Here is a 12,064-nt window from a genome sequence, read left to right on the forward strand (position 1 = left end):
CCATTGAATATCAAAAAGCTCACACCGTGGCACCAGGCGAACTCGTACCAGATACTGACGACCTCGACAGCAGTTTGAGCGGCAGACTTGACAATATCGTCGGTAGCTCTAAGCGCGCTTTCACAGGGTTCCATCATTCGTCCTCTTGCAACCGATAGCGAATCGTGTGTACGAGTAGGTTGTAGTCGACCCGAACATCTGTTGTTGACATACGCCTCGTGCCGGGTGTGAGAAACCCGAGAATCGAAGTTTCACAAGCTGTGCGGGCGGCAGACGGGTTCATTGGATGCGATTGGAAGCCAACTGTTCTCCAAGAAGGATTGATCTGGCAGTGACTGTGTTGAGAGATCATGGGAGTGGGATGTTTCGTAGGGCGGAACGACACAACCAAAACTCCAAAAGGAACCACTTTCTGAGCTGGGCCCTTGGCGCCTTACTTATCATTTCATTCATCGACGCTGACGGTGGAGGACTCACATTTTCATACCATAGAACGCACGTCAATCGACGCGATAAATATTGGTCTGCCTGGAGGCTTTCGACGCGGAGAATCACGGCCTAGGAACAGTCCGGTGTTGGTATTGAAAATACCGAACCACCAGGTCATTACGGCTAGGCCTGCGGAGTACTTGCGTTGATTCGGCCAGGTACATGGTACCCTGCGCGCATGAACCGCACAACACTACTACTTCTAAATATTCAACAATTGGACTCCGATTCATGCGACGTTAATTGGGTCTGAAGTTCCACACCTTCCTCGGGTCCTTGGCTAAAGCTGGTCGTCCAGTTGTTGTTGATCTGACACGGCTGCGTTCAAATAAAACGTAAGGTACTTACTGTTTCTGCAGCGTACTGGTGCCAGTAATACCCCGCGCTGCCATCGAAATGCACGGTGAACGCATTCAACTGATCCAAGCTCTGCAGACAAAGCACTGCCGGTGTGTCCTCTGATCAAGAGGGAGAGGTTCGAATAGTTGCCATTGGGAATTCTCCGCGCCAGCTACCATCCCCGACTAAGTACTTCACTGTGAAGGAGTCTCGAGTTCAAATACTGGCTCGTCTTCGCAGGAACTCGGTCTGAGCCTTGTGAAATATCGCACCGTTACTTCAAGGCGGTTGGTTGGTCTGCGAAGCTGCAATTCAGTTGGACGTGCAGTGGCTTGCAAGCTCTTTGGATCCCACTACTTCAGCGCTGTTGACAATGTCAGCTCTGCCTTGAGCTGGAGTGTCCAAATACAAAGAAAGAGCAAGCGGGTGCAAGAGGGCAAAAACAAACACGAGGCATCGGAATTGTATGGCGTCCCCCTTTCTATTCGCCGTCGATGCGTGATTACCCAAATTAGATCCGCCAATGGGTACGACTTCGAGTGCCATGTCACTGATACCATTCGAGCAGAATGCTGTGAACCGACCACTTTCATCACCGTAATCTATAAATCTAGACTTCCTGGTTTGGAAAAAATCGGTGCAAGACCGATCGTCATGGACGTAAGTCATGGTCCCTCGCTCCCTTTGTTCCATCAGAGCTCCATTCCCGGACACGTGCAGCCGCTTCCAAGCAGCCCAAGTCGCCGGCGCGTTGCATGGTTTTTTGAAGACATGGCTCGAGATATGATCACCATCTCCACCGGCTGCGCTGATGTTGCTTGACGTGATGTCGCCGCGACTTGTTGGAGACCATGCCCGAACCTACCTTGGATTGGGGTTCGACGTCGGTTTCTAAGCGTCGCAGCTGCTCATTCGTTGATTAAATTCACTTTGTATACATGCTGGCGGTAAAATGCCGGTGGCTCCTTGTCGGTCTCGCATCTTCGTGGTACCAGGCCCGCCATGGGAGTTGTTTGTGGATTCTTCCCTCTTGCATGGACAGCCTCCAATAACTCGGACGGAAGCGCAGCTAAGACTTGGAAAAATATTGCAGGGTACGAATCAGACGTTGACACGACCTGGCCAGCCATCGGCCAGCCGAGCGCGAGATGCCAAACCCCGGCTGTTGTTGATGGGCTTGCGAAGGTAGGCGTTTTGCAATCAGAGAAGCACCTGTCCGACTGACGAGTTGTTCCTAGGAGTGGCAAGTCATCCATTGCCAGTGTTGTGTTCCATAAAATGCCGCCAAACGAGACATTATTTCTGGAATCAACGACAAGGATACAGAAAGATTCCATACAGTATGTTCGGTCCCTGTCGAACTGGGCACTTTTACCTGACCGAGACGACAGCTCGTTTATGGACTTTCAAGTCTGGGACTTTCCCGGACAGCTAGAATATCTGGAACCATCCTTTGATTTAGAAGATATTTTTGGTTCGCTCGGGGCGCTGGTATGGGTGATCGATGCGCAGGACGACTACCTCGATTCGGTAGCGCGCCTGAATCGCACTATCCTCACTGTGCAGCAATACTATCCCAATATCAACATCGAGGTGTTCATCCACAAAGTCGACGGACTGTCCGAAGAATACCGCACCGACACATTCCAGGACATTGTCCAGCGGATCTCGGACGAGCTCAGCGACGCGGGCTACGAAAACGCACCTGTGCATTATTATCTGACGTCCATCTACGACTACTCGGTTTTCGAGGCATTTAGCAAAGTGATTCAAAAGCTCATTCCGCAGCTTCCGGCGCTGGAAAACCTCATCACCATCCTGGCCAACAACTGCGGCTTTGAGAAAACGTATCTCTTCGACGTGCTCAGCAAGATCTACATCGCGTCCGACACACGACCGGTGGACATGGCGTGCTACGAGATGTGCTCCGACTATATCGACGTGATTGTGGATGTCTCGGAGCTGTATTCCTGGGACCACCCTGATCGGACGCCAAAGGGTGATCAAGTGCGCGAGGCGGAGAGCCATGTCATCTTACATGATCGGAGCATGATCCATCTAATGGAGATGAACAAGTAATGAACCTCCGGTCCCGATCCGTAACGGGCGATGCTAACGGATGATAGATACCTCTGCTTGGTGTCGGTGATCCGCAACCCCGAAGCGAAAGACAAGCGGGGGCTGATTGATATGAACTGTCGGGTGTTTCAGGATGCATTGAATGAGATTTTCTCGAGGGGATGGGAGCAAGAATAAGCATGTATGTAGTATACTACAGGTATCTGTCAGAACCAATGACTGTCACAGCTATAGTACTACTATTCATTCATGCCTTGAGAAGTAGTAGTAACTACCTACCGTACCAACTAAGTACGTACCAACATCGTCACTTATAGAGTTGAGACTGAACCACATCAGTTCTGATCCGTAAAACGGTGTTGAAGTCGGCATCTAGAGAGGATGGTATTTGTGCAGCATCAGGTCCTCTCTCAACGTCATGGGTCACTTTAATCTGACCCATCTGATGATTTGACACATCCCAGTCACCAACCGACGAGTGCAACCAGAACACACCTAGAACCTCCACAACACCTAGAGAAAATCGAGATGGAAAAAAAAGAAAAATGAGCACTCTTCGACACCGGAACGTCCCGACATCGGAACCACGCGAGACATCCCCAGACGACGTGCGAACAGACTCGGAGACGGAAACGCCAGAAGAGAAGCATCAACGCAAACTCCGGATCGTCACCGACGACGATGACGAAGGCCGCTTTATCAGCACCCTCGACATCATTCGGGTTATCGTCACGCTCGTTGTCCTAGGTGCGGGATTGAGCTACTACCTGACGAGCGGTGATAGTTTTACCTGGGGTTATCAACGGCCATGGTGGCTACAGCCGAAGCGAATCGAGCGATGGATTGTAACGTCCCCTTTTCCTTCCTTCTTCCCGTCTGCACATTTCGTTTTGGAGTAGAAAGGATGATGCTGAACCGTTCCGTGTTGTCTAACCCGACCTCTGGGTTCTGTAGAAAGGCCCCATCAACCTCACACCCGACGAACTTGCTCTCTACAACGGCACAGACCCCAATCTACCACTCTACCTCGCAATCAACGGGACGATTTTCGACGTCAGCGCGAACCGCGCGATTTACGGGCCGGGCGGAAGCTACAATTTCTTCGTCGGTCGCGATGCGACTCGGGCGTTTGTTACGGGGTGTTTCCGTGAGGACCTGACGGATGACCTGCGCGGCGTGGAGGAGATGTACATACCAATTGAGGACGATGACGATTCGCCCCATGAAAGGTCACTCAGCGCGTTCCACAAGGAGCAGCGGGCAAAACAGGAGCGGGACGAAGCGCTGGAGAAAGTCCGCGCGCAGGTCAAACATTGGGTGGAGTTCTACTCGAATCACCAGAAGTATTTCCCCATTGGTAAGGTAGTGTCGGATGGAAAGCCTAAAGAAGACGACGGGAAGGTAAGACCGTTGTGCGAAGGTGCGAAGCGCAATCGGCCCAAGAGGAGCGAGTTGAACCGGAAATTCTACGCAAGCTGATTGCCATATTTCTTGTTTCCTTTGTACGATATGGGATTGGCAAATTGGAGCGTTATCGTGTCTGCAGTAGAAAAATGTCATTGACATTGACAAATTGACATGTCCTGTCCTACATCCTAATCGGATTTCTGAACAATGCCAACTGATGCATGCCCACACAGACACCGCCCAAGCTCTCGTAGGATATCCGTAACGTCCGTAAAAAAACGCGAAGATCTAGAAAAACATCGAACCCAAAGGGAAACAACTTTTTTACTCCCCGGTAACGGCGCGAGCTGTAAAAGGAAAACGCATCATCAGCGACTGCCTCAACCATACAACAAAACTCGAGGGTAGTGAAAGGAATTGAACGTACTGTAGATCTTCATCTTCGAATGCCCCACGACTTGCCGGATCTGCCCCTTCTCCTCCAGCTCGGCCAGCGCCTGCCGAGCGAGGCTGCCGTTGATCTTGAGGCGGTCAACCAGGGTAGCCACCGTGATCAGGCGGTAGGACTGGACATCCTTGTTGAGCTTCTCCTGGGTGGTCTTGTCGAGGACAACGGCGTGGTTGGCCTTGTCCTTGACTATAGGAATCGTCAGATCGAGTTTCGGATTCCCTTCCCGTAACGGATGCGCAGAACGTACCCTTGCCCTTGGACCACTTCTTCTTCTGCTTCTTGCCACCGGACGCTGCTGGTGCCTATTCACGAGAGGTTAAGATTTGACTTCTCATCAGTCAATTCGCTGCAACTCACCATTGTGTCGGTTGGTGATGCTCAACGGAATCGTGAAGGGAAAACTTCAGAATCCGGGAGGCTTTAGCGAGATCCGCCTAGGCCAAGTGCGAAATTCGCAGTGGGGGAATGACTAAGCATATAGTCAAACCCTAAACCCTCACTCACGTGATACCAGGCATTCTATTGGCTATTGGCTACGCGGTTCATGCATACTCAGACTGCAGGCCATGTCAACTTTACTCGTGTTGGAATTTACGGGTTACAGACGGTGTTTTACGAGCATTACGGGTTGGATACATGGCACCGGTCATGTGATATTCGCTTAAAAGGACACACAAAATCTTCCTGTGTGGCTAGTTTTTTTCGTTATAGAGGTCAATGACACATACACCCTGCAAGCCACCTGCAATCAGATACCATTCGTGTTTGTCGAGAAGATTACACGTCGTTACCGTCTTCTGTTACCTTGTTGTTGTGGATTTCGTACAACTCGTGCCCGCACCCCCGATAAGGTACTGTATATGCTCGCCGAAAATTGCATCCAGGTAGATGATTCAATTGTTATCGTAACATGTCCTCAACTGCCCTTTGGTAGTTCATAGTCTCATTGTCTGCCTTTTGTTCTGAAGTCCATTGGAAGTCCATTGTCTGAGCTTTTGAGTCTAGCCACCTGATCGACCAGCATGTCTAACAACCTGCTTCGAAGTCCAAGAAGCAGCGAGGTTGCCCAAGGAAATACCACACCCAAAAGGAGCGCCTCGAGGCTAAGCGTTGCTTGACCATTGCCTCTAACTGACGTCGTCGTGCTGTTTAACGAGGGGCTCTGGCAGCGAATTCGTCCAACATTGTCGACCGCTGATGTACTGTGCTCCAAGCCGACCTTCGTGCATGGACAACCGGTTCGCTGGAGCGATACAAACAACCCCTGTTACAGACCGCTGAACCAATTCAATTGCCGACCTTCTTGCTCAGTCGGGGTTGATGGACTGGCAACCCGTAAACGACTGCCAGTTTGCCCAGGGAACAAATTGTGACTAGCAGTGCGCCCTCCGTCTCGACCCCGTATTGCGATGACGGCGCTCCCGATACTTCGAATACAATAGCGGAGAAGAAATTCGACGCATCCTTGTCTAATTGGCTGTCTAACGATGACCCAGAATACCCGAGCTACAAATGCTGATGGAAAAGACTGTCAGGTGCAACAACACTTTTTGATCGCCTCTACTGCAAGTTTCATGTTAGGAGCATACCATACCTTGTCTTGTTATACTGGCTTTCTTGGGATAACTGAGTTGGTGTCAACACGACGAGTTGTTGGAGCATGCCCAAGTGGATCACATCCAGCCCGCTCGTCTGGAAACATCGGGGCGCCCAACAGTCTGGGAAGACGGCAGCACGCATCTCTATGGGCTCCTCGACCGCCTCCAGCAGCATCAAACTAGCCTGTGTCGCCCTGGTCAACGTTATGCGACCCCCATGATTTGTTTGCCGTAGAAGGGCAGCAGTAGCATTCACCATGGCGGGTCTTGGCTAACACCTTTCAGCTTTCTAGCAAACCTATGTTGTTGTTTCTTGGACGGCGTTGGGTCTGCTTGCGTATTCTTTTCCATCTGTCTATCCGGCAGCTGTTCACTGTGAGGCAGCAGTGAACTGCATCTTCGCCGTTTACGCTATCCTCCGTTCCTGCACGATAAATGATCCTTTCGTCAGGCAGTACCAAGGGTAACGGATACATGTCTCGTACAGATTTCCATTGCTATCGCGCTGTGGAATAGACGATGTTGAAGGTCCTCTGTCCTCCTTCACCCAGGTTTGTCACCTGTCCGAGCACGGCATCTCCCGAGGCTGTTAACCAGAAAGTCGATGGTTCATCGCGAGTCGAAGGTGACACCCATGCAACCTCGTATTTTCCGGCATCGTTTCTCGCAATTGGGACTCTGGCAATTGCTGGATGCTCAGCACTCGACCAGGTATAAACGGTGGGCGCCGGATTAGTAGTTGTGACCAAAAGTTCCTCTCTGGATGGATGCCATAGTACTTGGCGCACGTTATGGTTGTGAATGAGAGCGGATACCAACCCCATCGACGGGCGGAATGACCATATCCAGACAACGTTCGGCCGAGACTGGTCTACCGTCCCCAGGAAGCTGCCATCATGCGAGAATTGGAGAACGGACACACCGCGGGGCAATCCGGAGGAGTCCGGAGTTGTATCAAACGCTGAAGCCTCTGCATATTCCGCCTCTCCATTGGAAGGGGATGCTTGCTCGCGCCAAACCGGCGGGGCGCTTGTAGGGGTGTGGAATGTATGTGATAGCACGGTCGAGCAGGAAAACTGCAGCGCGTAAGAAAAAACATAATCAATCCTTCTTTGGGAAAACTCACCGTGCGCGCATTGACGACGTCTGCCGTCCCATCATTCTTCCCGACGATCAAGTAAGGCGTCTTTTGATCCTTGTCGGCAGGAGCCCACTCCACGGCCCTCACACCGAGATCGTGGGTGTTGTCCAAATCCTTCGGCCCCGTGTACGTGCGTAGGAACTGGCCGTCCGCCGTGTAGATTGACACACGAGTACCACTGCTCGCCGTATCCCATACGGCAAGCCACCGGCCATCTGGGCTCCATTTCAATCCTTGTGCATCGACAGTCGGCAAAGAGACTTTATTGATGACGTCGTAACTGCTCGGCTCGTGAATGGTCAGCAAATCGGTTGCCTCCGGCTTGAGCAATATGGCAAACTGTCCCGTTCGAGGACGGTAGCCGTGACCCTGGGCTTGCGGGCTGCAGGCCTTGGGCGATTTGATAACCATTATCCGGCCGGTGTCAACATCTGCAATGCTCGCTTTCGTCATCCACGCATTCAAGATGAGAACCTCGGACTCGTTGGCCCCGAACTCGACACAAGTGCCCCCGGGGTTGTCGACATCAGCTACCCAGTTGCCCGACTCTAAATCGTAGACGGAGACTCGGCTTTCCCCGGCACACAGGATCCGACGCGGAAGAGAAGAAGATACTGAAATTTTCTTCTGATATCTCGAGTCGTGAGTTCCTTTTCTCGAGGATATTCGGATGACTTTCAATTGCGACGCGAGTGGTTCCTTCAATGTTATTGAACCGATGAATCTTGACCCATCGTCGAGCGGTATTGCCGAGTATATTGATACTTTGCTCCCAGTGACTTGGGCCAGGTACTGCCCGTCCGGTGAAATGACGGTCGTGGACACTTTTCATGTTAACCGTGCTTAGGTACGTAGCTGTTTAGAACGTGTTGTTTACCTCCATGTGCATGCGAAGCCATAGTAAGTACGGAGTAGTTCCTCTGAAAATCTTGGTTGATCGAACCTCAATTGGCTTCTATCCCTGTACAAGTGGCAAAAACCATTGGCTTCGCCTTCGATTCCAGCGCATGTCGATGCAACCGAGTCCACACTCACATCAACTCGAGCTCGGTCTAACAAAACTTGAGCATGCGGCGTCGGTCGAACAGAGCGCGATAAGATAAGATCAAATCTTATCTCGGAATCGGATCAACGTTGTTGCGGACAAAATATCAGATCCTTTGGACCTGACGGAGGACTTGAATTCCAATAAGCCACTCATTCATGAACAGGAAAAGGGAGTGTGGAAAACTTTCAAAATAGTTTTGCACAGGTTTTTGAGAGTCCCCGTTTGGGGCAGAAGTCCTCTCAGGTCTTTCCGGTCAGGCGCGGCCATCAGCGCTATGGCGCAGGAACCGGTTCAAGAGGCCGACGGGGCAGCCGCGCAGGTTGCTCCGAGGAAATTGACCGGGAGGCAATTCTACGAGAGTATCGGCAGTCCTAAATATGTGGTTGCGCCGATGGTTGATCGTTCTGAGTTCGTATGTTCTCACCGCGTTCGGCGAGTTACGTTCGAGAACTGGACTAACCTCTGACCAGGCGTGGCGAATGCTCACCCGCTCGTTCATGAAGTCCGATTCACGGCCCATCTTGGCTTACTCGCCCATGTTTCATGCTCGTCTGTTCAAGGAAACTGGCGGTTTTCGAGCGCAACACTTTCAGCCGATTCGCACCACAGCCGAAGGTGAACAGGTGCCGTTTCTGGACGGAAACCTGGCTTTTGATCGCCCTCTCTTTGTCCAGTTCTGCGCAAACAACCCGGACGACTTCCTAGAAGCCGCGCGCCATGTTGCGCCGTATTGTGACGCGGTGGATTTGAATCTGGGCTGTCCTCAGGGCATCGCGCGCAAGGGCCACTACGGCGCCTTCCTGCAAGAAGACTGGGACCTGATCTACCGTCTGATCAACAAGCTTCACACGGAGCTCCCGATCCCCGTCACCGCCAAATTTCGCATCCTAGAGACTAAGGAGAAAACGCTCGAGTACGCAAAGATGATTCTTTCCGCCGGCGCGAGCATCATCACTGTGCACGGACGGCGGAGGGAGCAAAAAGGTCACAATACGGGGTTGGCGGATTGGAGCTATATTCGGTACCTTCGCGATAACTTGCCGCCGGACACGGTGATTTTCGCCAACGGCAACATCCTCAACCACGACGACCTCGAACGATGTCTCGAGGAGACGGGAGCGGACGGCGTCATGAGCGCCGAGGGTAACCTATCCGACCCTAGCATCTTCGCTGAGCCCCCGCCCGCTGGGAGCGAGGGTCGCGAGTACTGGCGCGGCCGCACCGGGCATGGCGGCTACCGCATGGATGCCGTGATGCGACGCTACATGGATATAATCCATCAATACGTACTGGGCCAGCGACCACCTGAGCGAAAACCGTTGTACATCCCATCCGACCCGGAGCCGGCTCCGGAAGAGTCTCAGGCGGGCACTGAGCAAGCCGAGCAAGAAGCCGAGGAGCCGCCAAAGAAGAAGCAAAAGAAAGACAAGGAGATGAGAACGTACGACCCGAACCTCACGGCCATGCAAGGTCATCTTTTTCAGCTCTTGAGACCGCTAGTCTCGAAGCACACGCATATCCGGGATGCCCTCGCCCGAACTCGCGCGGGAGACATTGCCTCATTCGAGAAGATCCTTTCCATGGTGGAGGGGGTCGTCAAGCAGGGCATTCAAGATTACGAACGTGACCCAGATAAATACGACGCAATGTATCGACTCACGGACGCCGACGGCGAGAAGTTGGAGGGTTCGAAAGCCACCATTGCCCAGTACGGCCGTCCCTGGTGGGTGTGCCAGCCGTATGTCCGTCCACTGCCGGAAGAAGCGATTGCCCTGGGAGCCATGCAGCCCAGCAAGAAGGATTTGAAACAGCAGCAGGATACGATAGAAGCGAGTCCGCAAGTCAGTGATGTCGCTGAACAGTCGGCCTCTCGTGAGGCTGTTGCGGTTCCGAGTTGATACCCGACAGATGCATATAGACATTATTCTCGTTCATATCTGCATAGCTAGGGCGTTGGCTTTTACTTTCATGTACATAGTATTTCAAAGACCAAGTTATCGGTCCATTTCTGTGTCTTGCGACTTGACCTCCTTCCAACGCCTATAGACGCTTTGGCCTGACGCATCCGGGTCCTCTCTCCATCCCCATACCAGACAGTAGTGTCTTGCCAACAACACCCACTCCTCCATCTCATCCAGCATCTCCAAGGCTGCGACGCGCTCCTTTTCCTTCTCACTAACCCAATGGTTCCAGATAAAGTCAATGTCCGCCACTCCTTGGCCAGAGGAGAAGCCATGCTCCTCGAGACGCTGGCGCTGCGCCTCCAGCGTCGCGTATTTGTGCAGTGTTTGCAAATGGATTCCCCGAGCTGCGAGATTGGAGACCATTGTCTTGCCAAAGGGGTCGTTTGGACGGATTGGCTCGTAGATGATCAGGCCCAGCGGTGTCGACGGCGGGAAGCGGGCGGCGAAGTAGTTGACCACGCCCGCGGCGTCCGCGGGAGACAGGTATACCAGGCAGCATTCCGAGATGAGGAGGGTTGACAGCGTGGTGTCGACGCCGGGAAGAGACATGGACGCCGATGATGTCCCCGACTCCGCTTCGTCGCCACTGGGTGGTGCGAGTGTCCTCAAATCAACCGGGTGGATATGGTAATTGGCCGAATGGAGGGCATCGCCCGCGTCCGACACTTCTACTTGTACTGACCTCCCAGTTTCCCCCTCGCCGTTGCGGCCCTCCGGGCCGATCCCAATCGTCAGCTGCAGCAGGTCTGGCGACGCGCGGATGGCCCGGATCTTGCTCGCCGTGTTGGCAGGTAGATCAATCTCGTGGTAGACAGGCAGCTCGCGGTTCTCACGCTGTCGGCGGGCAAAGATCCGAAAGACTCGCGTGTCAGACCCCGCGCCTAGGGAGATGATCTGCTTCTTCCGCGGTGGTTGATCGTTGTCGCTGTCGTTCTCTTCCAGGAATCGATTGACGAGCTCATCGATTGCTGTTGTGCGGACATAAGTGCCTAGAAGTATCCTGTTAGCATGCAATAGATGCCATGCAGTCAAAGGCAACAGAGCATACCTCGATTGATGATAGGCAGCCTCCTCACGTTGGTGCCGGGCCCTGATGTTGTAGATTGTGCTGATGACGACGATATCGACGGGGCCACCGCCCGCGCAAACTGATCCTCCAGATACCCTAGCTCTACCGCGCTGAGGCGCGAGATACTTGCATCGTTATCCGTGCCCTGGATGATTCGGTCCTTGGCCTGCCAGCTGTCGCTGTCGTGTGGATGGTCCTCTCCGGAGGGGTAGCCGCGGGGAGCTCGCGCGCGACCGCGTAACCCGCCTCGGCCTCGACGCAGAGTATTGAGGTTGGGCATTGATGGCGCAGACATGGGATAGGTCGTTGGTTCGTTCGGAGAGACCGGCGAGGAGATCGAGTCCTAAGTCTGGGTGTCAAACGTCAAGATCCTGGTCTATGACATGGCGGTTCGGTTCTGTCGTCGAATGTACTGGAGAAGTACTCTGGATATGAGTCCCTTGATTGGCCGTAGATTGTCTAGAGTTATTCGTCTCGTA

The 12,064-nt window shown here is 52.9% G+C and overlaps 6 protein-coding genes across 6 annotated transcripts; 3 read left to right on the forward strand and 3 right to left on the reverse strand.

Annotated features, from left to right (window-relative positions):
- Positions 1 to 1,482: 1,482 nt before the first annotated feature.
- Positions 1,483 to 3,084, forward strand: VTN31DRAFT_1093 (uncharacterized protein; the record flags this gene model as incomplete). Its single annotated transcript, XM_069401112.1, has 5 exons — positions 1,483 to 1,488; positions 1,922 to 2,013; positions 2,067 to 2,168; positions 2,220 to 2,903; positions 2,955 to 3,084. 5 exons carry the CDS (start codon positions 1,483 to 1,485, stop codon positions 3,082 to 3,084), a joined length of 1,014 nt encoding a protein of 337 aa, XP_069263949.1.
- A 368-nt stretch (positions 3,085 to 3,452) lies between these two features.
- On the forward strand, positions 3,453 to 4,386 carry VTN31DRAFT_1094 (uncharacterized protein; the record flags this gene model as incomplete). The annotated part of the gene is made up of 2 exons (XM_069401113.1): positions 3,453 to 3,752; positions 3,862 to 4,386. 2 exons carry the CDS (start codon positions 3,453 to 3,455, stop codon positions 4,384 to 4,386), a joined length of 825 nt encoding a protein of 274 aa, XP_069263950.1.
- Positions 4,387 to 4,638: 252 nt separating this feature from the next.
- On the reverse strand, positions 4,639 to 5,125 carry VTN31DRAFT_1095 (40S ribosomal protein eS25; the record flags this gene model as incomplete). The annotated part of the gene is made up of 4 exons (XM_069401114.1): positions 4,639 to 4,661; positions 4,742 to 4,951; positions 5,013 to 5,067; positions 5,123 to 5,125. The coding sequence occupies 4 exons, from the start codon at positions 5,123 to 5,125 to the stop codon at positions 4,639 to 4,641; spliced, it is 291 nt and encodes a 96-aa protein (XP_069263951.1).
- Positions 5,126 to 6,860: 1,735 nt separating this feature from the next.
- Positions 6,861 to 8,403, reverse strand: VTN31DRAFT_1096 (uncharacterized protein; the record flags this gene model as incomplete). Its single annotated transcript, XM_069401115.1, has 3 exons — positions 6,861 to 7,439; positions 7,490 to 8,328; positions 8,382 to 8,403. The coding sequence occupies 3 exons, from the start codon at positions 8,401 to 8,403 to the stop codon at positions 6,861 to 6,863; spliced, it is 1,440 nt and encodes a 479-aa protein (XP_069263952.1).
- A 423-nt stretch (positions 8,404 to 8,826) lies between these two features.
- VTN31DRAFT_1097 (uncharacterized protein) lies at positions 8,827 to 10,450 on the forward strand (the record flags this gene model as incomplete). The annotated part of the gene is made up of 2 exons (XM_069401116.1): positions 8,827 to 8,964; positions 9,023 to 10,450. The coding sequence occupies 2 exons, from the start codon at positions 8,827 to 8,829 to the stop codon at positions 10,448 to 10,450; spliced, it is 1,566 nt and encodes a 521-aa protein (XP_069263953.1).
- A 96-nt stretch (positions 10,451 to 10,546) lies between these two features.
- VTN31DRAFT_1098 (uncharacterized protein) lies at positions 10,547 to 11,880 on the reverse strand (the record flags this gene model as incomplete). Its single annotated transcript, XM_069401117.1, has 2 exons — positions 10,547 to 11,505; positions 11,565 to 11,880. The coding sequence occupies 2 exons, from the start codon at positions 11,878 to 11,880 to the stop codon at positions 10,547 to 10,549; spliced, it is 1,275 nt and encodes a 424-aa protein (XP_069263954.1).
- Between the last annotated feature and the right edge of the window lie 184 nt (positions 11,881 to 12,064).

Source organism: Thermomyces dupontii (assembly GCF_041956625.1).
Source record: "Thermomyces dupontii strain NRRL 2155 unplaced genomic scaffold VTN31scaffold_1, whole genome shotgun sequence".
Taxonomy (NCBI): domain Eukaryota; kingdom Fungi; phylum Ascomycota; class Eurotiomycetes; order Eurotiales; family Trichocomaceae; genus Thermomyces; species Thermomyces dupontii.